Consider the following 8,385-nt stretch of genomic DNA (forward strand, 5'->3'; position numbering starts at 1 on the left):
AACAATACCACAAAAAACATTCTTTTTAGATCGATTTTCCTTGTGTATGTGGAAACCTTCTAATACCTTTGACGAGGGTTGTAGATATATATTAGTTTTAGCTATTTTTTTAATAGAGAAATGTAAGCGCATTGAGTTTTTTTAAATGCGCCTAAAAAACCTTATTATTATTATTATTATTATTATTATTATTATTATTATTATTATTATTATCATTATTATTATTATTGTTATGTTCCTTACGTAATGTTTGCTTAAAGTCCTTAGCGCCGGGACCAAACCATGGTCCTGGGGCACTAAAGGGTAGTCAGTTTTTAGCTTGACAACACCCTCCTCAAAATATGCGCTGTACCCAGCAAGGTTATCTTCTGTAGTTCACTGATGCTTATTTGGCCGGGGATTCTTCCAATATAACTCTCTAGTCCCTTTTTGATAGCTCCAAGTGCTCCAATGATAACTGATAATTATTATTATTATTATTATTATTATTATTATTATTATTATTATTATTATTATTATTATTATTATTATTATATTTTAAAACGAGTATCAAGTGTTCTGGAAATTTACATCGATTTTTACCTGGTGGAAGACTTGAACCTGGGCCTGAAACAAAATAAAAAAAATAAAAATATCTTAGCAAACAATTACCGTACCTAATATCTTTTTCTAGTTAATATCTTGTTTTTATTATTAATATATTTGTAAATTATTGCAAGAATATTTTAGCGTATTTACTTTGTAAAAAAAAAATAAGTTGATGGTTATGTATTGTTCCGACGTAGTACAATTAGATAAACTAAATCGATAAAAAAAATCATTAGGTTTACATTTTATTTTATATGTAACGTTGCTGTACTTTCCCTTTTGTTATTTATTTATTTATTTATTTATTTATTTTGTGTGTGTGTGTGTGTGTGTGTGGGGGGGGGGGGGGTGTGAGCCAAGTCGATTTAGCTACAGAATTTTTCCTTTTTTTATCTTTCTAATAACGCTGGGTTTTTTATAAGACAAACGTTCTATGGAGATGTCCCTGTTTTTTACCTGAATTTCCACAATATCGCAGATGGCATGCTGGTGGTTTCTTTAACTCATAAACGAAGAACCCGTCGCAGTTACGAACCCGAATGTTAGTAGACCAACGACAGCAGTTATTACTCCAGTGAAAACACACTTTAGCAGAAACAATTCCTTGAGCAACGGTGGGGTGATTTCCACTAAGCCAGCCCGGTGCATGCGTTCCACAGCGGTGCGTTGGTACACAAGAAGTGGGCAATCCGTTTCCCGAAGCTCCACGGAATCTGTACCATTTGGTTGCCATGGAACTGTCGCATCTGTAACTTTTGCTCTGGTAACCACGTGATCGAGTGGAATCGTCAATCTCCTGGTAGTTTGAACATTCTATATTTTGAAATTAACACCATTAACCAAGAAACCTAACATCGTTTATCATGCCAAATTTTCTAAATTCCTTCAGATTGCTTTAGGTCAACAAAATAGTTTTTCACGAAAAGAAGCACATTTTGACAAAAAAGTGTGCTTTTCTTTAAAGTAATGCATTTTATGTTGTAATTCTGAGAATCGCCGACACTAGCCCAGTCTCATTATGAAGAGAGCTTTCAAAAGGAAACTTTGTCAACTACGTTTTGATATTTTTGGGGAAATGCAACTATAATAAATCTATATACTGCAACTAACTGTAAATGACTAACTTTCATTCTGACTTTACTTTAATTTGCTATCTTAGATCAAACTGATATGTTTTTTATATTGATATATTTCATCGACAAACGGGAAAATTATTCTTACCTTGTGAAGGTGTAGGTGGACCTGAAGCAAAGTAGGAAATGAAAATGACTTTAGCAAAAACTTTTTATCCTGGTGCTGTAGTAAAAACTTGGTAACACTGAATGATCTTGTCATATTTTAGGCGTGTGAGGTCTCATGAAGCATCAAGGCCTTTTTTTACAGAGGTGCTTCAAAGAAAATTCATTAGTAAATGTTCAACTGGTCTTTGGGATAAATTTATGGAAAACGGAAATCTTTAACCAAGCTTCTTCCCAGCACGTCTGACATGTGTCAAATATGCAAATTTGTAATTTTAGAGACATTAAAACAATAAACATTAGCAATATTCATAGGCGTACGAGGCGGGAGTGGGGGGGGGGGGGGGACGAGGGAGGCTTCAGCCCCCCAGTCCAAAAATTTTTCGGGCAAAATGCTTAGAATTTGGACAACAAGCCTAAAGAAAAAATAGAAAATAAGCCGAAAAGTCTAGTCAACATTACGTTCAAAACGAATTACATCAACAGGAGATATATTGGAAATATACCTAACTCAGCCTAGTACCCAGGCGTTCCCTTCCCGCTTATCGATTTGGCGCGAAATATCGTGACGTCACGCATAGGGACTAGGCTGTACCTAACTTTGTTGTTCAAATTTCGCATTCATCTGCGTTCGTTTCCTCTCGCAAATTGTTATAATTATGTTTGATTTTTCTCGCAAATTCTGCGTGACTGACTCCTCAGTTTTATTCAGTTGTAATCAGCTTTTTCCTTAGCTTGAGCGTTGGCGCACGGTGGATTCAGTGCAATACCTTGAAGCTGTTATATGTGATGAAGCAAATGCTTTCGACTCAAACTTTCAACGAAATGATTTAAAACCCATTCATCCCTGCATGTTTTACACGCTTTTGTATTACTTTCAAATGGGGGAAGACAATGTAAATTGGCTCCCAAAAATTAATATAATTTTTTCTGAAGTAGAGTGAATAAATAAAAGATATTCGCAAAAGGATTCTGTGCATTGACATCTTCGGATAACACTACGAAATTAATTTGAGACCATAAGCAAGGAGGCGAAGTTTGTACACAACTATTTGAATGCATGTTTTATTTTTCATTTTACATGCCTCTTTATTCGACCTTCAACCCATGCCATTTTTTTCGGGCAAAAAGGTCCCCCCCCCCCCCCTCCCAGGACCGAAGGTGCCGTACGCCTATGGCAATATTAAAGCCGGACGTGTTTCAATAACTCCGTGTGGCAAGTGACTGCGCCTCATTATTTCAAAGTGGCGGGAAAAATTCGATTTACTAGCTACCACCTTTAAAACTAGTTTAGTTGAAAACAATTTCTTAATGTGATCCATGCTATTCAGTTACGAATTTAACAGTCGGCCTACAGACTTAGAACAAAAACTCACTTTCATGCATTTTAAAGCATTCAATCTTTAATTTCTTTATGTGATCGGTTAAGAACTTTAGCAGTCCTACAAAATTACAACAAAAACTCACCTTCATACATTTTACAGCATTTAATCTTGTCGATGCAGTAGAGTTGGTTACAAGATCCCTTGTAAAACCCTGTCATGTAATATCCATCATCACAGCTACTCAAACCCTTGTTGTCAAACGATTTTGCGATATCTTTTGTAACACATTTTCCGTACTTGTTTGGCAGGCCGGCTGGCTTGCAGCATTTTCCCTCTTCTACGTGGTAGAGCCAATCACCTGAGTTGCGATACAGTCCTTGCAGAAAGTGACCTGTTGGACACAGGGCCCATTTGTGGGAACTTCAAAAGAACGCATAAAATCATTCACGTTAATGACCATAAAACAAAAATCAAGTAGGTATGAAGTATGTTTTCTAAGACAAGTATAAAATTATGAGTAGACATGCCAATCTGAAAAAGTCTCAAAAAATTGCAGATCTATAAAACTGAATGAGTCCCGATCGATCATTCTAATAAATGTTAACTGAGTACAGTCGTTGTTTTAAGGCGGGGATTCCACCGTTCAATGTGGGTTTAATGCGAATATCTCGTTAGCGTCTCAAGCAAACTAAAAACTCTATCCTCATTTCATAAACCTATGTTTTGCGGTGTTTTGTGAATTTTGGGTGATTTTTGGGATTTTTTTGGGAAGAAATAGTTTTTTTCAAAGGATTAGTACAATTTAGAGAAATAAAAAATATTGTAGATTTAATGTAATCTAATATGAGTTTAAAGTTTAAAATTGGTAGACAGACACCAGAGAGTCCCCCTGACAACCTGGAGTGCTCTTACGTGGGGGGGTCAACTGTCTTGTGGTGTTTCAAAAACAATTTTCTCTCTCCCTTCCTTTCTTCAAACCTAATAAATTTTCACTCAAATTCACATGTACCCCGCCTTAACACTTACGAATCGAGCGTTTTCCACCAATTGGCATTGCTGCAAGATGATTGGCTGTTTTGATTAGGCGCAACAGCCTTGCAGCACTTGGCCTCCTCCAGTAGATATATTTTATCGTTGCTACCTCTGTTGCTATTTCGGTAGAATCCTGTTATGTATTCATTTGACGAACCACAGACTGACCAACCCTTGCGATCGAAACTTCCCCACCAGTTCGCCATTCTACACTGACTCCAACACGAGTCTACCGTGATGGACAAAAGCAACAGGGACACCAAAAGCTTCATGTTTGCAGTTGATGGTCTACCTGTAAAGGCCAAATGCATACAAAAGACTGATGGTAACCTGTTGCACGATAATGTGTAAGTCATTTAGTATGAGTCGAAACTCTTTACAGACTAAAGGAAACCTTTCTCCTCCCTAGAGGGGAAGAGGGCTCTGGGGAAACAATGCGGAAATAAACGTGAAATTTCAGTCTCTTTCCATCGTCCACCACGCGATCCTATATTCCTCCCTGCACTACCTTGGAAGCGGGCTTAAAGTGTGTATAAAATATGTGAAAGAAATAATAGAGAAAACTGCAATACTATAACCAATTAATTAGGGGAAGTTAGCCATCTGAGAATAGACAATTGAAGTAATTGCTTATAAACAATTTGAACAAATACTTTGGAGAAATGAAATTGATTAAAAATGGCCGGAATGTCTTGTATGTTACATGTTGTATGTTAAATTAAATTCTGGCCACATTCTACAAGAGCCAAATAATTTACCTCTTGGTATCCATTTATTTTTTGTTCAAAATTTAAGCTGAAAAAATTCTGATTAGTTATGTATTGTTGCTAACCTGTGGTAGAACCTTAGACATTCGTCTTGTACGTCATCTGGTAATTAACATTAATAGGCTCTAAATAAACTACGTGGGCTAATTATTAAAAAATAAACCTTGAAGTCTCTTTAATTTTTTTTATTTTTTCCTGTGACATAGAAAAAACAAGAGACATGATACGAACGCTATTTTATGAGCCAAATTTGTTGCAATTGACGAAAAGAAATATATACGTATATTAAATAGTATTAGGCCAAGTAAAACATTTTTGTGGTAAACAAACGTTCAAATAAATATTTGCCCACATTCAATCCTTAAATATTTACAATTTACCTAATTTTTGTTTTGAGAAAAATAGTGAACTGACTTGAATTGAATACACCGTATCTTAGTCTGTAGTATTATTCCTACATGTTGTGATGGTCATCGATAAGAAAAAAAAAACACGCTTTTGAAACCAAAAATCAAATTGCACCTCGGGACAGAAAACCTGACTTTAAAACCCACGCACTTAGATAATTCGATTATTTACAGAATTGTCCAAATATTTTGGACTAGTGAAATTGAAAAAATATATTGTTAATGAACACTAATTGCTTCTAGTGTTTTCTTTAAATTTGGGAATCGTTCTAGCTTGAACAATGATTCATTCTATTTCTTTCGTTTAAAAGACGCAAGACTAACTAATTTTTATAGGTTTTGGAGATTTTGACTTCTTTCTTTAATATTTTAAAGCTTCGTAAAACTAGGAGTACTTTTGACAAGCGTTTAAGTGTAGCTTTCCTGTCTCTTGCTGTTAAAACTATCAAGAAGCACTAATTTTCACAATTTCGTTTAACTCCACCCCAAACGGGAATTTGCTCACGGGCTAAAATGATATTTTCCGTACGTTAACTTTTGTTTTCCCAAGCAGTTACAGCTAACACCTAACTTTTATCAGTAATTTTATCTTTAATAAATTGTTATTATATGTATGTAACCCTGTTATTTTTTTAATGTGACAAATTATAAAAAAATTAAATTAAATTAAACTTGTATCATACTATCTTGCAACAACTTAACAAGGCCCGTCACGGGAATCCAAGATGAAGAAAGACGTTTTAGTTTGCACTCAAATATTATAGGAAATTAGAAATAGTCTCTTTTTGTCTTTCGTGTGACGCTGGGATTTGCAATTTCATTCTATTAACCAATGTGTTGTATTTTCATCTATTAAATACCTACGTACCTTTCATTCCAGCGGATGGCTTGGCTAGCTCCAGTGCAGCAAATGTTATCACTAACTCCCACAAGTAAAAGTAATGGTATTAAGCAAAAATCTATAGCTGTCGGTATCCTTGCTGTTTACTTAAAAATTCCCAATTATTGCTAATCAACAGCTAGAAAAATACAACAGCAAATTTATGATCTAAATTTAAACGATAATTAAATACTACAATTCAAATCATTATGCAGATCAGATGTACTTGAGCCGAAACCTGTGAACAATAGTTTTTAAACCAAATATATATATTTTTTTGCAGTAAGTAACGGGGAATTAAAAAGCAATCATTGATTGGATTGGAGCATTTTCTCAATGAACTGCAAAAAAAAGAAGAATAAAAGATTTCAGTTTGGCAACAAAATAAGAGGATGAATATTTGGAGACTACGATTGGATGGGTTTATTTACTTGCTTCATCGTCATTACGATGGGAAGCGACCACCTGTTAGAACCGCCAGTTTAAACAACATATTTGCAAACACTTGCGTCTCTAAAATGCCGTCTGCCGCCATCAAACTCAATCATAAACTGAATAGAAGACATTTCATAGGATTTAATCTTTTTCGAGTTATTTGCTTGTGATAATGAGAATGTTATCAAACATTATTGTCTGGTTTTTATAAAAACATCTTTTATTTGTTGAAAGCTATGTGATATTTTTTCCATTGCATTTGACTATGGTTCTCCTTGAGAAGAAAATTTCCGATACGTAACTACTTGGGGAATGTTTTTGTATATATTTTTGCTAAATCGACCAAAAAAATGATTTTTTTTATAAAAAAATCTGTCAATATGTTTCAAAGCTACCGTACTTTATAAAACAAATTAAGGCAACTCAGAACCCTCTGAACAGAATTGTTTGAAAATTTCCAAAAATGGTTCTTTTGTTGATTAAACAGAAATATATCAGAAACAAAAACTTTCAATAGTTTTTAAGTTATTAGCGGTATCGTTTGTCCTCTTTTAAGGTTGCCATGGCAACAAATTTTCTGGTCATTTTGACCCTGTCTAATAAATGTTTTTTTATCCGTATCTTCGGGTTAGCTGTATTAACAAATACCAAAGACGAGGAAATCTTAAAAAAATGTGAATTACTGTTGAATTGTGAAGTGGAAGAATCTGTACACTATTTGTGCGTACTATACAATACACTGAAAGATCTAAAACGGCCGTTAAATAAGTTAATTAGCGGCATTAATAAAGCCGAATATCATAAAACACCGGAAATGAATTTGCTAATTAACCATCTAAAAGCGCTACAGTACCACTAAATCAGTATTAGCAACACACAAAAATGTTCGAGAATGAGGTTTTGCTGATTATAATGTAAATTACAAAAGTTAAACGATAAATTCTGCATGGACGGATATTTAAACTAAGTACAATAATATCAGTGCTGTTTTGGAAAGATTTCCGATTTGTTCAATATAGCTGAACTGCCATTAGGCATAAATCGATTGTGCTCGGCAACTTTTTGAGCAACTTTTAGCGTTTTGAGCAACTTTTTGTAGTACCAGCAACCTAGGGCAACTTTTGCCTTCCTTGGCAAATTTTGAGCAACAAATCGATATAAAACCGATCCAAACCATAAAAGGTCGTTTCATTTCGAAGGATTTTTATCTTTCTAATCTCTTTCTTATTTTTTATTTTTATTTATTTTTTATCTATTATTGAAGTTATGTTGAGTTTAAAGAGTATATTGATTACAACAAAGTATTTATATTTCTCATATAATAATGGCTTTTTGGCCTCTTTTAATGATTGTAAGAATAAATGGCAACAAACAAACAAACAAACACGTTTTGAGTATTTATCTAAAACAAAACGACTCTAAAGCGCAAGCAACTTTCCTAAATTTTGGCGGCAACTTTTTGATATCTGAGCAACTTTTGGGTTTATTGTGAAGCAACTTTTCCTGAATTTACTACTTACTAGCACAATCTATTCATGCCTAACTGCCATTGGTTTTGTTTACATAGAGCCGAAACGCTGAAATTCGCCGTTTACGTAGTTTTCCTTACGATACGGTGTCTAATGACGGTGTTCGATTTTCCATACAGTTTAATTTTTCTTATTACCCTTTTTGAGCGAAAACAGCGAAAAAAGAACCGAAAATCTGACCAAT

General features: G+C 34.4%; 1 protein-coding gene across 1 annotated transcript; it reads right to left on the reverse strand.

The window, feature by feature from the left end:
• Positions 1-582: 582 nt before the first annotated feature.
• On the reverse strand, positions 583-6,259 carry LOC144641352 (uromodulin-like; the record flags this gene model as incomplete). The annotated part of the gene is made up of 6 exons (XM_078500368.1): positions 6,226-6,259; positions 4,178-4,475; positions 3,294-3,571; positions 1,810-1,830; positions 1,045-1,401; positions 583-606 (listed from the first exon to the last, which is right to left on the reverse strand). Coding segments are annotated over exons 1-6 (985 nt in total), but the record flags the coding sequence as incomplete, so codon positions are not given.
• Positions 6,260-8,385: the final 2,126 nt, after the last annotated feature.

The sequence above is a fragment of the Oculina patagonica genome, unplaced genomic scaffold (assembly GCF_052425735.1).
Source record: "Oculina patagonica isolate OP01 unplaced genomic scaffold, crgOcupat unplaced870, whole genome shotgun sequence".
Lineage (NCBI taxonomy): Eukaryota > Metazoa > Cnidaria > Anthozoa > Scleractinia > Oculinidae > Oculina > Oculina patagonica.